The 17,853-nt window shown below is 41.6% G+C and overlaps 1 protein-coding gene across 1 annotated transcript in view; it reads right to left on the bottom strand.

Annotated features, from left to right (window-relative positions):
* Window positions 1-1,010: 1,010 nt before the first annotated feature.
* Window positions 1,011-17,853, bottom strand: part of LOC307102523 (uncharacterized protein C1orf87) — a gene marked incomplete at both ends in the record, with an annotated part of 74,045 nt that continues 57,202 nt past the window's right edge. Inside the window, 3 exons of the mRNA XM_079776118.1 lie at window positions 1,011-1,171; window positions 8,533-8,740; window positions 12,016-12,095. Coding sequence (XP_079632244.1) covers window positions 1,011-1,171; window positions 8,533-8,740; window positions 12,016-12,095 — 449 coding nt within the window. The remainder of the gene's footprint in view (window positions 1,172-8,532; window positions 8,741-12,015; window positions 12,096-17,853) is intronic.

The raw sequence follows: 17,853 nt of genomic DNA, 5'->3' as shown, positions 1-17,853 counted from the left end.
TATGAAAAGACACCTACTGTATACAATGGATAAATGAGGGTACTCAGAGAGCTTTCTGTTTGCTTTTTCCCTTGAACCCAACTCCTCCTGCTATCTCCCATACAGATGAGAAAACCAGGATCCAGGTCATTCGGCATTAATGATGGTCCTGGGAACACATTTGTATCTGAAGTCCTGGACCAGTGTTCATCAATGAGCTCGTGCTACCTGTGTGGTGTGTAAGTGTGTATTGGTGTGGGAGGTGCAGAGTTGAGGGTGTAGGGGATGTTAATGATAGACGAACTGAAAATTGCTGGAAAGTTTTGCTTGATTTTTCTGCCAAAAGAAGTGAAGAAAATGCTACCTATTTCTAGAATTCTTTGTCCCAGGAGTCCCTCCTCAAAACTTCTATCCAGTACTCTGGGAAAACATCCCTGGAGACAGTGTAACATTATCTAGTTTTGTACTAGAGAAAATATTGGGCTTGTTTAGAAAACCTCAGTTGGAATTCTACTTCTTAGTATTAAGATAATATATTGTTAATAGTTTTATTTTTCCTATAATGTGGAAATATTTTCCAGAACAGTGACTAGAAGAAGGGCTGACTTACTTATCCAACAACGATGTATTTAGGACTATTATGTGACAGGCATTCTGGGGAATTGACACCATCTAGCCTGTTTTTTATAATATGAAAATGCAGGGTTTGCAAAACCATAGCTTGATCAGCAATGTAGAAAAAAATATGTAATATTCATAATAAGCTTTATTAGAATAGAAGGGGATTTTAAGAAATTGGGTTCTTGCCACTTTAGAAGAGAAAACCTGATTTTCTTGGATCACTTTGAGCTTCTTATGAGCGAGCATCACAGCCAGAAACCAAGGCCAAGTCCAAAGCATCTACATTAGCTGCATCGGCCTCTACCCTGACAGCGCCTGCCTCCACCACTACATTCGGGCTGGGGATCAACATGTGTGTGGGTAAAAAGGGAGATAAAGGAAACATCTGTTCTCACAATATGGGCTTGTTATCATAGCTCCTTTAAGTACTGGAGTGCTGGTTCCAAGAGCATATTTTCTCCCGAACGGAATCTCCTCAAGGCCTGGTCGATTTTCCGAGGGCTCAGGGACAGGTTGTAAATGAGGTTGTAGTTGTGAATGAGGCGCCTGGCTCGTTCCTTCTCCAGGACTCCTATTATTAGGTGGGGTTGGTGGGACATTTTTAAAAGAGGACAGAGAAAACAAAAAAGAATACAAAATGTATTAGCTTGAATGACTTTGGAGTAACCATGAAATACTAATATTTTTGAAACTTTAAGCTTCTTAAAAATCAAGTGACACCTTAAAAAGATATTTCTAGTCCAGGTATGCATCATAGATGCCAGGAGGATTTTTAGGGTGACTTTGGAGAGAGGAGATGGGGGTCCAGTAAAATCTGTAGATAGATTATAAAGCAATTTAAGCTTGTTCTTTGTGGCCATAAAACTTAAAAAGCCAAGTTTTGAAATAGATGGGGTGTCTGCTAAAAATAATTTTTAATTGTTCTGGTTTATTTTTATCTGTGAAGTATCCAAACATATTCCTAAACATGCAGGATTCAAAAAGCATTTTCATGCCTTTCTGGAAATGTATTTACTGTGACTCCTTCCAGCTTGCTGTGTAATCACAGGTAAACCACATAACTTCTTGTGGCTCAGAGTCTGAATCTGTCTATCAGAGATGGTCATGTTTATCATTATTGGATTTACTCTGATACCCACGTGTTGTATATACAGGTGCCAACCTGTTTTCCATGGTAAGGTTAGGTAGATTTCAATAGTTGCAAAGAGTTTAAGGGTAGAACATGCCATCAGTTAAGATCAACAACTCATTCATATGCCCCTAATTGTGAACTTACATATGTCAGACACTGTGGTTGGGAATATAGAGGGGTTATAAAGGTGGTCTATTACCTCAGGAAACTTCCAACCAGTTGGAGCTAAAAGATATGCAAAAAATTAACTAAAGTGCAACAACAATAACGATAATGACTGATACTTATATATAAACTAGAGCCCAGTGCATAAAATTCGTGCACTGGGGGGGGGGGGGTGGTTGTCCCTCAGCCCAGCCTGCACCCTCTCTTGGGATCTGGCCTAAACCAGCAGTCAGACATCCTTCTCACAATCCGGGACTGCTGGCTCCCAAACGCTCGCCTCCCTAACTGCCTGATTGCCCCTAACCGCTTCTGCCTGCCAGCCTGATCATCCCCTAGCCACTCCCCTGCCAGCCTGATCGATGCCTAACTGCTCTCCTGCTGGCCTGATTTCCCCCAACTGCCTTCCCCTGCCAGCCCGGTCGTCCCCAACTGCCCTCCCCTGCCGGCCTGGTCACCTCTAACTGTCCTCCCCTGCCAGCCTGGTCGCCCCTAACTGCCTTCCCCTGCTGACCCGGTTGCCCCCAACTGCCCTCCCCTGCTGGCCCGGTCTCCTCCAACTGCCCTCCCTGCCAGCCCAGTTGCCCCTAACTGCTCTCTTCTGCCGGCCTGGTTGCCCCCAATTGCCCTCCCCTGTAGGCCTGGTCCCCCCCAACTGCCCTCCCCTACAGGCCTGGTTGCCCCCAACTGCCCTCCCCTGCAGGCCTGGTCACCCCTACCTGCCCTCCCCTGCAGGCCTGGTCCCCCCCCCCAACTGCCCTCCCTCCCCTACAGGCCCAGTCGCCCCCAACTGCCCTGCCCTGATGGCCTGGTTGCCCCTAACTGCCCTCCTCTGCTGGCCTGATCACCCACAACTGCCCTCCCCTGCCGGCCATCTTGTGGAGGGCATCTTGTGACCACATGGGGGCAGCCATCTTGTGCGAGGGCATGATGGTCAATTTGCATATTATCTCTTTATTATATAGGATTCACCATTTTCAGGCACCCCTACAAATATTTTACCAATAACGATTCATTCAATCCCCACGAGAACCCATTTTACGGAGTGAGAAACAGATGTGGAGATGGCAAGTCACTTGTCCAAGGTTGCTCAAGTCCATACATTAAATCACTTCTCTAGATTATAGAATTAGGGGAAGGAGAGTGTTTCTAGTCAGGCTCATATTGTTTTCTGGATATGTTCCTTGATTGTGAAGCTCTGTGCTAGCGGAATCAATGAGAAGGTTTTAAATATCGAGATGAAAGATACACCCCTTAGATGTTGCTTTACTACTTTCTTGTACTTGTGCAGACTGTAGTAAATGATTGTAAAATTCTTTCTCAAAGACTCCAGAGACGGTCCCCTGGTCATTTATCGAAAGCCACTGCCAGGCCATGAGAGAGAGGTCTAGTGGATGTCTGTCATCTCTGTGTAAGTTACCAAATACTGTTTTCATTGGAATGTGTAAGGACTGTTAAGCAAGATGTGCCCCTCTGAGCTCCCATCCAATGGGTGTTCTTATCAGTGGGCTACAGACAGGTGGTCCTAATGTGATTTATTCCTTCCACTTCTATTCTGTCTTGTCCAGTCCTAGTCGATATCCCACCCATCCTATCCCAGTTTGTTTGTTTCTATCCTATTCAGATTTGTTTATTGTCTATCTCTTCTGTTAGAATGTTGGTCGTTTCTTCTGCAGAAATCTTTTTCTTTGATGTTGGCCAAGGGCATTGCTGCAGATCTCTGGATTGGGTGGCTGCTGTTGGTCTGGCCTGGAATTGATCCCTCAGGACACTTTCTCAGACCCTGTCTTTGGAGTAAGTGTCTGCCTGGGAAAAGTACTTTAACCTTTTGAGCCTTGGTTTCTTCAACTTTAAAATAGGGATAATAAAATTTGTATAAAAAATCAGTAAAATAGCAAGTGCTTAGCAAAAGGCCCAGAACTAGTAAGCACTCATTAGTGCAGTTAATACCAGAGAATAATTATAGCAATTATAACATCAACATTGTTTAAAATATATAAGAATGTATTTTAATAAAAAGAAATAATTAAAAACATATATCCATATATACTTCAGTGTATATTTTAATTAAAAATTTTAAATAATGTTAAAAACACATTTAGGAATCACCACTAGTATGTGTGTGTGTGTGTGTGTGTGTGTGTGTGGGCATTTTCTACTACTTTCTAAGCTTTATCATTGGTAGGGACTCCCTACTGTCAAACAAAAGTCCATTGCCGGACCTGGTTGGGTGGTTGGTTGGAATGTGGTCCCATACCCCCAAATGTTTCAAGTTTGATTCCCGGTCAGGGCACATACCTAGTTTGCAGGTTCGTTCTCTGGTTGTAGCAAAGAGGAGGCAACTGTTCGTTGTTTCTCTCTCACATCAATATTTCTCTCTCTGTCTCTTTCTCTCTCTTCCTCTGTCACTAAAATCCAATAATAATAATAATAATAATAATAAAACATATTCTCAGGTGAGGATTAGAAAAGAAGCCCATTGACTGGAATTTGTATCTGTCTGATTTACAGTCATTAGGGGCTGCCCAGGACAGCTGCCTAAAATAACCCTTATAATCCATCTTAGTGATAGAAAGCTGGTCTTTCTCCCACCAGAATCAAAATGAAAGAAATAATAAGAAGAACCTCTTTAGCATCCACTTCATTCTATAGTTCACAAAGCACATTCAGATCTCATGTGACCCTTTTTCAAATCTGGAAGGTACATTTTATTATTATCCATCCTCTTTTATAGAGGAGGGAAAGGGTCACAGAATATAAGTGATTGGCTTTCAAGACTCAGAAATTGGTAACATCTGAACTTGAATTTAGGTCTTTTGGTAAAAGTCAACAAAGCAACAAAAGTAACTCATGTTCTTTCTGGTATGTCATGGGAGTTTGGTGTAGTGGGAAGTCCAATAGATCTGGATTTGAATTATGGTTCACCTTCTTACTTTGAGGTTGGCTTTCTCCTCCAAAATAAGGACACTAATTCTTCAACATGTGGTTGATGTGCGGTGTCAGTGAGGCAGCGCATGTGAAGTCTAGACCCACCCAGAGAATGTCCTTGAGGGCTCTCATTGCATTCTGTCACCTTGAACTCTAAAATACTTTTTATCCAGCCTTTAGTTCACTGGGAAAATTCTAAATCTACCATTCATCCCAACATTTATCTCAACTTCCCTTCCTTCTTTAGAAAACATGACCAGTTATTCAGTCATTTCTTATTCCTTCTCCTCAAGGATATTTTCTTGACAACCCCCATTAGAAAATAAGCACAAAGTAGGTTCCCAGAAATGCCAATTTGATGATGGATGGTCTGCCATCATCCTGGATGGAGGACACCCTGGCCTACATATTTTCTTGCACATAATAAAGAACAGTGATTCATCAGTGGGCAAAATAGGTATCATCTGCTCAGTGTCTAGAATGGGGCAGTGGTGGTCTGCTGAATACTGGGGTTAATAAGCCAACAAAATGACTTCAGTTAATCCTCTTTCCTAATTAAAGATAGTTATAGATGTTTCCAGATCTGCCTGACACATTCCTTGGCTGTTGAGGAACTACTGAATTTCTTAGAAACAGAGAAAACAGACATAAATAGTAAAGAGGCCATGAGAAAGGCATTTCAGATCTGCTGGACTCTGCCTCCAAAGTCAACAAAATGCCATTTTTCCTCAGAACAGTTCAGAAGCATGAGAAAGGTCCTGGTCTTTGGGGAGTCTCTTAGCAACTAAGTTTATGATCCATCATCCATCATTGTAAATCAGCATTTGTTTCTTTGAAAATGTCTTTTATTTTTACTCAGTTTTCTGTTTTTGTTTCATTTTTGTGTGTAACTCATCACCACTCTCACAGTACTGGTCTGAATACCTAGAGTCATGATTATTTCAATAACCTTTTAATCTCCTTTTCTCCAGTATCTTCCCTAAATGATCTATCTCAGCTTTCCTTGTGTTGTCCTCTGGGTGAACCTTTGCTGAACACTGGGTAGAGAATGAAGCCCCACCCTAGCTCTCAGGATTCATAATAGCATCTCAACTTCACTACTCAACCAACATGAGTCTCGAGTTCTGACCTGTTCATGCCCTTCGCCAAACTTCATTCCAACCTCCAAACTTTGCAGAAGATGGTTTCAAACTTGGAATGCACTACCCACTTATCCAAAGTCTACTGCTCCTCAGGCTAATCTCAAGCTCTCTTTTGCATGGAGCCCTCTCTGAGTATCCCAGCTCACATTAGACAATGAGCTTCTTTTCCTCTCTCTCACTGTCCTTTGGACTCTTTAACTCTTATATGTGTCTTTAATTGTAATACTTTACTATACTATATGCTGTGTTTTTTTTTTTAAAGATTGGTATCAAACTATTGCTAGTCCCTGTGTCTTACCTTCTTACCTAAAAGCCCTTTGAGGTCAGAGGCCATGTCTCATTCTTTCTTGTTTTCCTCCCAGTCCAGCCTCTAGTACAGTGCTGGTCTCATAAGAGATGCTTAATAAATTATTTTTTGATTCAGCTAAATAAATTTTCATTGGAAAACTTCCTTGATTTGTTATAATTATTAAAAGTCCTTGGGTGATAGAGGGTAGTTATTCTTCATGTGGTCTATATTTAATTTCCTTGGGAAATTCAAAACAAAATGAAACAAAAAGAAAAACACAGAGAGAATGAAAAGACAGGCATTTATATTGTTGTATAATTGCTTCTAGGGAGTACTGATGTGTATGCTAACTTTTAAAAAATTAATTACTTTCAGTTTTATTGAAATATAACAGCATGTGAATTTAGGGTGTACAATGTGATGATTTGATACATGTATGTATTGCAAAATGTTTACCACAATAAGTTTAGTTAAAACAACCTTTACTTCACATAATCACCATTTCGTTGTTGTCGATACTATTATGGTGAGAACATAAAAGCTATACTCTCATATCAATTTTCAAGTATACAAAGAGCATTGTTTAATCACCACCCTACACAGTAGATCCTCTGAACTTATTGCTCTTATAACTGAAAGTTTGCACCCTTTGATCAATGTCTCCCCATTTTCTTTAGCAACCACAATTCTAATCTCCATTTCTTTGAGTTCAATGTTTTTAGATTCCACATATCATAAACTAACTCTTCATGAACCACAATATGTGATTAAATACAACAATTTCAGTCCATGTGCTTTTTTATAAGCTCCCTCCTTTCCATTCCCCAATTCTCTGAGTTCTGGAATTCATTCTCTCACTTGGACATTGCAATGGCCTCCATTCCTTTTTTCCTGCTTTCATCTTCTTTATTCAGTCACACCATCAAGGATCTTTATGAAATACAACTTTATCACATACTCCCCTGCTTAGAAACTACTCACTGTCTTTTCATTAAGTTCAAATTCTTTGGAGCTCCAGTGGCGCAATCGGTTAGCGCGCGATACTTATAAGTTCAAATTCTTTGATCCAGCATCTAAGAGCTTCCTAGATCTGGTCCCATCCCATATATCCATCTCTATCATTTAATATTCTTCTTTAAAAATTTTATTATTATTTTATTTTTAAGTTATTCATTTATTTTTTGTTTTAATTTACAGTTGCCATTCAATTACTATTCTTCTTAATAGCACCTATATTACACCCAAACCAAACTCCTTGCTTTGAGCTTTACACATAATACTTTGCTTGGCCAACTTGCACCTTTGCCAGGAAGGAACCTGTATTTCATTCCTTTGTATACAAACTGCCTTTTATCTTAATGATCCATTTCACATTATGATCCAGTCCCTGATCACCTCACTAGGAAGGAATTCTCCTTTCTCTGAATGCCCACATAGCACATTCTAATGGCATTTAGCGCCTTCCATCTTGGATTTAGTTATTTGTGTACATTCATGCATTTATTTGCTGCCTCAAAATTATGTTAAACAGAATTGTGCAAGGTGCTGGGGTAAAAAGGTAATGTAGTCTACTGGTGAGATAGTACTAAGCCCTTAGACTAAAAAAATACAATGTATCAAATATGATAATGGATGTTAAACAATGCTGAGAGACCAGATAAAGGTTTGCCTGGGTCTGTCTGGGGAAATCAGGGGAGTCTCAGAGGAATAGTGCTTCAGTTCCAACATATAAGATTTATAGGTATTAAGAAGCCAGGTGGAAAAGATGGGAGGTGTCAGGCGGTGGGGTAGGCAGAAAAGAGGCAAACAGCTCAGATGGAGGGTGTAGGGTTAGAAAAGGCAAGCTCCAGGAGAAAGCAAGGCAAGTCTGAGGAAGGCAAGTTATTAATTATGACTGGGTAAGATATGCTAAAAGAATAACAACTGAAGAAGAGACTCGTCAGTCAGGTGGACAGGGCCCAGGTTTTGCCTTGCTAAGAAGTTTGGAGTTAGCCTGTTAGCAGGCATGCTGACGTATTTTATTTAGGAGAATGAGATTGGATTATAGGTTAGACTCAGGTAGTAGCGTGGACAGAGGATCAGAGACACAAGGAAACTGTAAGTAGCCTGGTGGGGGATTCATTCATGTCTTGATTCATCTTTATATTTCTTGATTGTGCTCAGCACAGTGCCAAGCACTAGGTTTATATGCAAATTGTATTTTTAAAGAAATGAAAAAAGGTGTGTCCACTTTCAGACTAGAACATGAAGAGAAAGGTATATCAGCTTCACACACTCACCTGTATTACTCAGATCACACAGGTAGAGGGCATTTTCTAGCTTCCTGAACCTGTCAATCCACATCTCACATTCTTCAGATTTGTTCTCCATCACTGGACTCACAAACGGCTGTGAGACTGGTCTGATCGTCAAAGAGCTCAGGGGATCTTTGGGGGCTGAAATCTCAGCAGGAAGGTTTTCTGACTGCAGCTCCTCTTCAGGAGATTTCTACCAAAAAACACACAAGAATCTCACTGGCAGCACATTCACCAGCCAGAGCGCCTCCAGTCTTTTGGCCAAAGATGAGACCACACAACTAGTACGATTTATTGCAAGGTCTGGCTTTATAAAGGTAGGAGGATGAGTTTCAAATCCTCAGTGCCATAGGGCCATATCTGCCAAGTCTTGTTGGATATAAACTACTATCTGAGTGTGCATGTGTGTGTTTTTAAGGAGAAGGGTGAAATCATGACTTTTATTCGGTTTGCATTTCTGATTTATACAAAGCAAAGTTTTTGTAACTGGCTGAGACTTTTCATGATGGTCTAGTCTTCATATTAGTGGCACCAACAGGGCATGGGATTCAGGAAATGCTTACAATATCTTGGTGGGAAAACCTCTGGATCATGAATGTGAGTTTCTTGGCAAAGAGTGGTTGAAACAACAGTGATATTACTTTAGGCTAGTGGGCTCATTACAACAGACCATAAAGCATCTCTAGTTCTGTCCATTCCATTCATTTAACAAAGGAAGCTGAGGTGAGTGGAAGTGATTTCTAAGATCATGCATTAAATGGTAGACAAAACTAGAGCAAGGGTGTAGAGGTTATGTCTAGTTCATCTTGATATCATAACCCCATGTTCAGTATAAAATAGAGATTTTTTAAAGAATAAATAAGACAAACAAGTCCCAGCAGGGCCATCCTGTCACCTACCATGTAGAGAGAGGTTATAGTTTGCTCTACCCAACTCCACTTTTCCAGGAATTGCTGCTCTCTACATGGTTGTAGAGAGAACCGACATATATCTAAGTACTTAGTATAGGGCTGGGCATCTAATACAAAGTGGGTCAATAAACACATTGTCTAGTGATTTTGGAAATATTTGTGGGAGGTAAAGATAGAGAGATAGACAAACGGAGATCTCTGGGTGAGAGGTAGGTACTCCAGCAGGTTTTCCACTGTGTACCGGAAATGAGCAAAAGCTGGCCAATTGAGATATAGATGATAGATAGATAGATAGATAGATAGATCAATAGGTAGGTAGATAGATAGATAAGAGAGATATAGAGTTGACAGAAGAGAGGAGAGAAAAGATAGAGGAAGTTATGATAATGCCTAAGAACCTGATTTTAGTTCATTGTTACATTTCTAACTTTAGGTAGCATAATATGCTTCTCTATTCATCCAATAAATTATGTTGGTAGGGTTGATTCTCGAATTGCCATCCAAATAAAGTTAACTAATTTGCCATAGAATTATGCCTCTAACTTGTGTATAACATCTGTGCTTCCCTCCAACTTTCAAATACCTGAGTTTTTCCAATATTTGTACCTTTCTTTCAAACTTCTCACTTATAAGCTATGAAAAAAAAATCCAATAGCTCTAAACAATAGTAATTGTAATAAGAAGCCAAGTTTTGAGTTTGTTAACAAACGTGGATTTAGCTGCTACTAGGGATGTGAAGAATTGCTTCATTTGAAATAACAGAATGATATATGAAATTGTACCCATATGGAGGATCAGCAACCAGTAAATTTTTAAGAGATTAATATTAAAAAAATCCACTGTAATAAAATCAATTTTGGGAAAATCTGCAAGCTACATAAAGAAAATTGAGTGGTGAGGGAGTCTTATACTTGTTAGAGCTTTGGGTCACTTTAGAAATCTGAAGGAAGCTTCAGATTATCTACCCAGGTAAAACCACATTTTCATAGTTTGGTGGATATTTAGAGGGTCCAAAGAGATCATTGGAGGTGAGAAAATGATTTTAAATAACTTTATATTTCTTTAGATAGTTCAACATTCTGTTTGACCACTAAAGACAGGGAAAGGGTAAATTTGTATGGACCCGAATTAAGCTCACTTACTCACTCACTCATTCACTCACTTACACATCTTATACTGTTTTGGTTCCATTGCATCTAAATGAAGTCCAAATGCCTTTCTCAGCAAGCAAGAACATTCAAGTTCTTGCTCTTGCTATCTTCTTTCAGTCCTACTTATATATCTTTTTCACCAGCCACATAGAACCAGAGAAAAATGAGGTTGTTTTATGCCTTATACATGCTGTTCCCTCTTGCCACTTATGCATTGATTGGTTGGGCTCCTCCTACTCATCCTTCAAGACAGGAGTCTTATTTCACTTCTTGTGGGAAGCTTTCCCTGGCAGCTGGGTTAGGGGCAGTTCTTTGTAGCTTCTTTGCAACCCTTTTATCTACCATAGCACTTACTGTGGGCTGTTATAATAGTTATTAGAGTACCTCTCTCTTCCACCAGAGAACTGGAGACTGGGCCCATGGCATAGTCACTTATATGTCTTCAAGGTCTGGTTAGTGGCTGGAACATAGTTCTTAAGACATGCTTCCTCAGTGAATCAGTGAATGAGTGAGTGATTTTATTTGGGGCAATAAGAAAGTTGCTTTACCAAACCTCCGCTTCAATTTCCCTTTCTGAATTCTGTTGATACAGGAATGTGAGAAGTATCAATTATTGCAGAGATGCAGCAAAACCCTCCAAAAGAGGCAAAATAAAAGAGCAAAGTCTATTTTTCATAATCGTATTCACAACAGACTTAACACTCAAGGAGAAAGCGTTTGCTGCTGTTTCCTGCATGGCAAGCGGCTTGCCAAAATGGATACTATTTTTCTAAAATATTTCAAAGTGTGAAGTGCATGAAGAGGCCTCCCGTCATTTTAAGATGAATTATGTTCTAATCCGGGCATTTCAAAAACAACAACAACAGAAAAACTCAGGCTGGTTTTCAATTCTGTCTGCATCTCCTCCTGGCTAAGTGCTGGGAATATTAAAACAGATTTTTACTGCTTGCCAGATTTCTTTTAAAGCAAAGAGAGAACCCATTATATTTTAAAATGTGATGTCTGGTGAAAAGGTCACCCTCAGTTTCTGGAAGCTGGGCTGAAGATGTTAAAATAGGTCTCCTGACCATCCTTTATTTTGATAGCAGCTGGTGGATGGGTCACAGGCTTTGGAGGGACCCTGTACATGTGCTACAGGTCCAGTTTCTTGGGGCAGATGGCACGCCTATCACCAAGTGATGATGAGGTCTCTGCATACATGCTGGCTAGGACAGGGACCAGCCCACACTTTAGGAGTCCTACTTCCCTTCTCTGCTGGAGGAGAGTCTCAAAGTCAAAGGTAGTCTGACATCAAGGTATTGGGTGGAAATAAAAAACCCAGAAGGGAGGGCCCCACCCAGCATCAGAGACCAGAAGGGGCAGGACTGGTGAAACCCTCCCCGAGCTCCATACACCCAGGTGCGTACCAGATGTTCGGTTTTGCCATGAGACATCTCGGGGCCTTCAGCCTGCACTGCGGTGGCAGAGGCTTCCTTTCCTTCCTTTCCTGAACAAGAAATAAAAAGTGGAAGGGTTTAGTTTGGGCTCTTCATTTTAGTACATACACATATGCCCCCAGGCAAAGAAGATGTTGAGGCTCTGCTCTATGGCTGGCACTGTGTTGGGTGGTGGGGATACACTGGTGGGTAAGAAAGGCTGATTCCTGGCCTGATAGAGCTCTCAAAAGGGAGGCAGATGCAACATAACTACTCAAAATTATCATTTCATTACCAACTATCATAAACACAACACAGGAGAATGTGAAAATATTTAGACTTACTTTGGGGTATGTGTGAGTGTTAGAGCATCAAAGAAGGCTTCTTGGAGGAAGTGACACTTAAACTGGGGACCTGAAGCGTGAGTAGGAGTTTCCAGGCAAAGGTGATGGTGGGGTGCACTTGGTACAGAGAGTTCCAGATAAGCACAGACAATAGCCTGAACAGCCCTGAATCAGGAGGGCTTTTACAGTCTGGGGAGTGGTCCTGTCTCTTAATACAGAAGCAGGCACTTCTGCCTCTCGCTCCACACAGGTGTGTGCCTGAAGTTCAGGTAAAACCTTAGTCTTCTCCCTTCTTGCTCCTTTCAGTGGTCAGAGGCCCTGTGCAGGAAGATGTTTGAATAGCATCCTTAACCCAGGGATTCTACAAGTTGCTCAGTTGGCTGTCTTCATGGATAGAAGAAATTTCTTTAGGGTTAAGGAAAAAGACACAAAGACCTTCTGCTAAAACCCTCTAAGAGTTATTGTGAGTATTCCTCATTCATCACTCAGTACCTTCCATCAGATTGGCGACTGATTTCTTTTACAAATCTGTGTGATGACCACACAGTCCAGATTTCTGGATGTTTCAGCTCCAGTATTTAATGCAGATTAAAGTATGCCATTAAGAAATACATACTGCTTCTGAGTTGGGTTTCACTATCTATACTAATAAAAGGGTAATATGCTAATTAGACTGGGAGACCTTCTGGATGTCCTTCTGGACAAAGGCATGGTGGTGGGGCCGAGGCAGAGGTGGTTAGGGGTGATCAGGCCAGGAGGGGAAAGCAGTTGGGAGTTGGGGGTGAGCAGGCTGGCAGGGGCGTGCAGTTGGGGGTGAGAAGGCCAGCAGGGGGGTGCAGTTGGGGGCAAGCAGGCCAGCAGGGGGGCAGTTGGTGGTGAGCAGGATGGAAGGGGGGCAGTTGGGGAAGAGCAGGCAGGCGGGGGGGGCAGTTGGGGGTGAGAAGGCCAGCAGGGGGCTGCAGTTGGGGGTAAGCAGACCAGCAAGGGGGGGCAGTTGGTGGTGAGCAGGATGGCAGGGGGGCAGTTGGGGGAGAGCAGGTAGGCTGAGGGGCAGTTGAGGACGACCGAGCTGGCGGGGGGGGGGAAGTTGGGGTGAGCAGGCTGGCAGGCAGAGTCGTTAGGGGTGATCAGGCAGGCAGGCAGGTGAGCGGTTAGGAGCCAGTGGTCCTGGATTGCAAGAGGGATGTCTTCCGAGGGGTCCCAGTTTGGAGAGAGTGCAGGTCGGGCTGAGGGACACCCCCCCACACACACACGAATTTCATGCACCGGGCCTATATAATAAAAGGCTAATATGCAAATTGACCTAACAGCAGAACTACCAGTTGCCATGAGGTGCACTGACCACCAGGGGGCAGATGCTGAATGCAGGAGCAGCCCCCTGGTGGTCAGTGCACCAGAAGCCAGTCTCACGGCTGGCAAGCACAGTGGCAGTGGTGGGAGCCTCTGCCGCCTCCGCGGCAGCGCTAAGGATGTCTGACTGATGGCTTAGGCCCTCTCCCCCTAAGGGATCCCAGACTGCAAGAGGGCGCAGACCGGGCTGAGGGACCCCCGCTGTGTGCACGAATGTCATGCACTGGGCCTTTAGTTTTTCAATAAGTTCTGACTCCTTTCTCTACTGGTTGCATGACCTTGGGCAAGTTACTTGACCTCTTTGTGTCTCAATTGCCACTTCTGTAAAATGCGGAGAATACCACCTAGACGTTATTGTGAAAATTAAATGAACTAGAAAAGATAAAGCAAATACCTGGAGCATAGCAAGTGTTCACTAAATGTTAATTAATAGAATTACCTATCGAAAGATGTTTATATAAATAAATTCACCTACCAGATTAAAAAGCCTTTTGTTAGACTTTTAACACTGCACCTGCAAATCATTAAGAATCTTCTCTCTCAGTTTCTTGATGGAGAAAACAATGCAATATCATAATCTTCTCTGAAGCCCCAGCACCCAGTGTTAGAATAAGGACTCAATGCATGCTTGTTGACTAAGTGAATAACCTTGGAGTTTGGTAAATAAAATCACTAAATATATAGTTCTGTTTCTCCAATTCCTTTCAGGCCCCTAGAAGAGAAGGAGTTTTCTCTGTATTTCTGTATCCTCCCATACTTAACCCAGCCGCGATACAGAGTAAAACTTAATAGATGCTTAATGAGGATCTTGATGACAGCCAGTTAGGGCTGCCTCTTCCAGGCAGGTCTAATTTCATCTGCTGAAAACTTAAGTTGTCATGGGAACTCGTCATCACTTAGTAGCAATGGCCCCTGCTTATTTCACCCAGAATGTAAAAGAAGCTTTCTGTTTCCTGTAAATGAAAAAAGGTTCACATTATTCTGAATCATAGAGTCAGAGAGTTAAAGGGATTCTAGAAACAGTATATAACATAAGGGCAGAAAGGTGGATTTCGGAGTCAGACCCGAATGCTATTCTGCTTCTTCCCTTTTGGATTTTAATTTTGTCATTTGTGAAAAGGGAATGATATCAGTAATCTCAAGTACCGTGGGGATTTTTAAAAACTGTCTTAACACAGGGAAGATGCTCAAAACAGGATTTATTATTTCTTGTTGTGTTATCTATAATAATAAAAGCGTAATATGCTAATTAGACTGGACAGCCAAAGGCCGGAAGGAAATGTGAGGGCCGAGCCGCTTGCATGAATTTTGTGCATCGGGCCTCTAGTTATAATTATATGACCATAAGCATGTCTAGAAGAGGATTTAACATTAACTAGGATGTGCCAGGCATTCTTCTGGGCACTGTTCATATGCATTATTCATTTTAGTATAAGGTCTAGAATCTAGACTTTGTCCTAGTTCAGTTTCACTTTACTGTCTGCACTTCTGAAACTTCTTTTAGGAGAAAATACAGGGGTGTCTTTTAAGTTTCTCTGTCTCCCTCCTAATACCTATAAGCATATAAAAAGCTAATGATTTGCACATGTAAAAATCGGTGGAGAAACCCCAAGGCAGAGCTATTTTTTTTTTTCTAACACAGCAGGAAGAATAAATAATAACCATCTGTCTAGTCGACTTGCCAGCTGAAGATTTGTACTGGAGGAAATCAGCCAAGCTGGCTTCTAGAGATTTCCAGGTGTTGGAAGGGTCAGGTTTTACAGGGCTTCCTGTGGATTCTGATAGTTACACAGCCAGTGCTCCCATTCCTCCCCCACCCCCACTCTCCCTGTCCTCCCCCATCTGCTGACTCCCCACAAATAACTTGAATCAGTGGTCTTCAGTGCTGGCTGCTAACATGCTAATACCTGGGGAGCTTTAAACATTACCAATTCCCAGGCATCACACCAGGCCAATGAAATCAGAATCTCTAGGGGTGAGAACCCAGCTCAGGACTTGTAAAGAATTCCCTAGATAATTCTTAAGTGAAGCCAGGGTAGCTAAAAACTGATTTAAATACTGGCTTCTGGCCTCAATGGACCTACAGAATGAAGTTCTTATGAGAAGGAAAACAATATATGTCAAATATCTATATATGCCAGACACTTCCCTCACGTTTTCTTATCTCAAGAATAACGCTGTGAGGTAGAAACTATTTCCATTTGACAGATGAGAAAACGGAGGCAATGAAAGTTTCAGTTACCTGCTTATGGCAACAGAGGTAGGGATAGGTCTGGGATTCTAATTCATTCATTTATTCAACAAGCATTTGTTAAGTGCTTACTATACACTAGGCCCCGTTCTATGCACTATGATACAACTATGAACAAGACATAATCTTTTCATGGAGTGTGCATTCCAGCGGTGGGGGCAAACAAATAGATACGTAAAATAACGTCAAGTAGTGATAAATGTTATGAATACATCTAAAGCCAATTATGGGCGTAGAACATAGCGGCGGTTGCTATTTTAGATAGGGAATTTGCCAGAGGCCTCTCTGAAGTGACATATAAAAAGATCCATGAGTGAGGAAACAAGAGAGAAAGGCATGAAAATGTCTGGGGGAAGAGCATTCCAGAAAAGAACTATGGCAAGGGCAAAGATTTCAGAGGGCCTGCTTAGTGTGTTCCAGCAATAGCTGAGAAGAAAGCCTCTCGTACCCAGGATGTAAAGGGAAGATAAGTGGGTCAAGTATTCACACAACTAAAGGGCCTCATAGGCCGTGCATCTGACTGGAGTTGATTTTTTAGTATTTGGCTTCCCAGCATTCATTCCTTCTCTGATATCCTTCCCTTCATTACCCTCTTATAGTGACAGCAACTGTCTTTTGCTTTCTCTGGCCCACTCCTCCCCATCCCAGTGTGTGGTATGGTAGGAATGTTTCGGCTCCAGGCTTGGTCTCAAAGAGTTGAAGACTAGGGTGGGTCTTACGTCCAATGAAGAGTGGTGCCTTTATAAGAGAAAAGAGAGAACTTAGAAAGAGGGACACAGAAGGAGGAAAGCCATGTGAAGACAGAGGTGGGGTTTGTAGTTATGCAGACACAAGCCAAGGAATGAATGCCTTGGGCCCCCAAACCTGGAGGAAGTAAGGAAGGACTCTTTTTTAGAGTACCAACTTATGGAAGTTGGTATTATTTATTGAAACTAAAGTTGAGAACCCACAGGTTGAGAACCGCTGCTGTAGAGCCTAAGACCATTGGAAAACACAGATATTTACATTACGATTCATTAACAGTAGCAAAATTACAGTTATGAAGTAGCAACGGAAATAATTTTATGGTTGGGGGTCACCACAACATGAGGAACTGTATTAAAGGGTCGCGGCATTAGAAAGGTTGAGAACCACTGCTTCAGAGAGACATGATTGATTTCAGACTTCTGGAAGTATGAGAGAATAAATTCCTATTATTGTAAGCCACCCAGTTTGTGGTATTTTGTTACAGCAGCACTAAGGAAATGAACACACTCACCATCCTCTTTTTGCTCTCTCAGTCTCTCAATATTCCTATAACCAATCTCCCAATTTCCTGTTGTGAGTTCCCATTGTTTGACATACCTAGTAAGGTTTTTGTTTTTCTGCTAGAATAGAAACTGACATACTTCCCCACCCCCAGACGCTCAGTACCTTGCATTTTGATCCAAAGGTAATCAGTAAATGGTTGATGGATATAGTACATAGAGAAATTGAAACAGCAGATTAATATCAATGCATATTTTTTCACCTGTCATATTTAAAACTTGCCAGTTGCTAAATATTTTGTCCAATTCATCCTTATAATTTTACTTAATAATATGTCTTGGAAATCTTCCTGTATTAGGTCAGCCAGGTTATTACAGTTGTATAGTTTTATCAGTTGGATATATTGTCATCTAAGGAAATGGTTCCTAGAGAATCCTTATATTCTTTCCATTTATTAAAACATTAAAAAATGCTGCCATAAACACACACACACACACACACACACAGATACACACACACACACACAAACACACACACTCACGTGTGTGGAGTGTTTTTTTGTGAGCTATCAGTCAGATAGGTCTGTACCCTTGATCTAAAGAGCTGCATGACTAAGGTTTCAATAAATAATACCAA

The sequence above is a fragment of the Cnephaeus nilssonii genome, assembly GCF_951640355.1.
Source record: "Cnephaeus nilssonii genome assembly, chromosome: 7".
In the NCBI taxonomy this organism is placed as follows: domain Eukaryota; kingdom Metazoa; phylum Chordata; class Mammalia; order Chiroptera; family Vespertilionidae; genus Cnephaeus; species Cnephaeus nilssonii.
Note: the sequence above shows the minus strand (reverse complement) of the source record. Positions and strands in the feature narration are given on the sequence as shown.